The sequence below is a fragment of the Penaeus japonicus genome, unplaced genomic scaffold (genome assembly GCF_977035675.1).
Source record: "Penaeus japonicus unplaced genomic scaffold, GWHDUDI00000001_assembly GWHDUDI00000009, whole genome shotgun sequence".
In the NCBI taxonomy this organism is placed as follows: domain Eukaryota; kingdom Metazoa; phylum Arthropoda; class Malacostraca; order Decapoda; family Penaeidae; genus Penaeus; species Penaeus japonicus.
Genome location: NW_028234411.1, coordinates 29623347 through 29625846, shown reverse-complemented (window position 1 = coordinate 29625846; position 2500 = coordinate 29623347). Strand labels below are relative to the sequence as shown.

The 2500-nt window shown below is 36.5% G+C and overlaps 1 protein-coding gene across 1 annotated transcript in view; it reads left to right on the top strand.

The window, feature by feature from the left end:
- Positions 1 to 1610, top strand: part of LOC122256153 (uncharacterized) — a 6473-nt gene extending 4863 nt beyond the window's left edge. The window contains exon 2 of the mRNA XM_043020639.2: positions 1 to 1610. This exon is cut by the window's left edge and continues 628 nt beyond it. Coding sequence (XP_042876573.2) covers positions 1 to 1353 — 1353 coding nt within the window. The 3' untranslated portion in view covers positions 1354 to 1610.
- Positions 1611 to 2500: the final 890 nt, after the last annotated feature.

The window sequence follows — 2500 nt, the reverse complement described above, 5'->3', positions numbered from 1 at the left end:
AAGACAAGAACCAAAACAGGTATGATTGAAGAAGAATGTGAGAGGAAAGTCAACATATGGGTCGAAGCCCTCTGTGAAGAAGCTTTCAACATGACGTATTCACATAAATTTATGCATCTTTCAGCTCCGGCCATAGATACACTTAGAAAAGCCTGTGACAGACAGCATTTATTTTCTGAGGATTGTTTCTCAACGTTCCTTGGTTATCAGCCAAGTGACACGAAAAGTGGTCTTGCGTGCTATGCTTTTCTTCACAACACACAGCAGTTTCACTATGCGGCTGAACATGTGCTTCTTCATCTGTCAGAGAGTACAAACAAAGTCAGCGCCATATACCAAATATTTGGCGGCGAGACTCCTGGTGAAATAGGGAGCCAACTATACATGGTGTTGCTGCATGTCATGGCACTGCTTTCAGCCTCAGGAGATATAGAAAGTGAACTCGCAGCAGCACTGGTGAAACTACTCTCCCGCTGCGACAGGTATATAGGGTTTGAGGTAATACGTTATGCTGCCTACTCGGAAGATGTTGTTTCTGAAGTAAGTAAACGTTTGCCTACTGGCTGGGGAGTCGGTGATGATGATGTTAAAGCTGTTAGGCTGTGCTTGAACTACAGGTCACCTAAGGATATAACCATAATCCTCAATAATGACCCAAGTGGGAATGAAGAATTCATTCCAATGGCTGAAATGATTGCACAAAAGGAGATCATTATAAATTTGAGTTTTCCTTACCTCCTCCCCAATACTGCAAATATTGAAAACGTTAATGCTATTCTAGAAATCCTATGCAGTAAAGATGCTGCCTGCCACATAGTCATGTTTGAAGGCTGTGTAAGTGGCAGAGGTTGCTCTTACATAAGCAAAATGCCTAGACTGCGGAATCTAACATTGAAGATTTTGAAAAACAAAGACTTGGGTTTGATTCTGAAGATGATCAAGCGCCTAAAAGATTTACAGCTCTTTAAAATGATAATGGTGATGCCACAACTAAATTTACAGAAAGGTTTCACTGTATCAGACGTTCGGTTAGAGGTATATCTCCCACTGATATGCAATTATAACATTCATAAAGCTGTTGACTCACTGAATAATATAAGTAAAAAGTATGATAAAGTATGTATTTATCAAACTTCTCCGAAGCAAAATTATACACTAATTACAGAATTAAAGCGAAAAAAAGTGAAAATTGGAAATGTGGAATGGGTATTGAAGGCATCAAATGGATTCTACAGCTTTCCGCTTGAATCTGTCCTATTCACTTGTTCTTATGACGTTTTCGAGCAGCTATCTAACATAATGATTTCGGTTGCAAAAAATACTAATATTACAGCAAAAGTTGAGAACTCTTAGATATAATCATTTGATTCCTTTACAAAACTTCTTTTCGGATACACAGTGAATAAACAGGAAGGATTCAAATACATATAACAGCCTTTTAATGATTTTTTTCCGTCAAGTTTCACTGTACGTGCTCTGTCCTTTTCTTTCTGTTTTCTCTTGAAGTCATTATAGAAAACTATCTGTTCATTTGGCCTTTGCTACTGGAAAGGCTGGACTACTGTAGTTATGCCGTTCATCGCCAATAAAAAGTTGAACATATACGAAAATGTGAAATATATTAGTATCCCCTACGCAGGACTAGAGACTATGTCCAGAATAAAGACAAGGCGAACGAATCAGTTACAAAAAACAACATGGATATTATAAATATTTTTTTTTTTTTTTTTTTTTAATGCGAGACTCTTGTTTGAGTGCAAGTAGAAACGACTTTAATGTGTGTTTCACAGTAACTGCGTAATTATTCAATGAACATGATAATGTGTACATGATAATGAATAATGTCTGCTATTTTTTAATGGCAACAAAGTACTTGATAAAACTAACACACACATATGTCCGTTGATGTATGTTTAAGTGTTAAGTAACTGTTGAACCATTCATTTCACTTTTTCGATATGACTAGAAAGATATACAGTTACAAATAAACAAAAAATACAAGCCCTGCCACCAAAAGCTATTTGATGTCATGTGACTCGCTTATCTATGCAAGCTGCGGCTGGAAGTTTCAGAACTGATTTCAAACGATTACTATAAATAGCGTTGTTATCACTATTACCCTATCTTCTGTCAAGATAAAAGGAACAATACATGGAGGTGGATACAGCTTATCAGCGAAAATGAGACCAATAAAAATGAATGTGAAAAATAAGGAACATGCCTTTGATACTAAGAGAATATTTTCCCATCGAGTGTTACTAAAAACCCAACAGTGTATAAACTCGCTAATGCAAATGCAACGTTCTGATACTCCACAAGGCTCTCCCATTTGTTTAGCATTATCTTCCGTAGCAATACCTATTATTAGTTAAGCAGCCTCTGACACACTAATGCTCATTCCATTCTCAACACATGATAAAGAATGCATTCACCTGTATTATATAACAGATGGATGTGAATGAGTAATGTGACGTATGATAATGAATGAATATGAGTATTT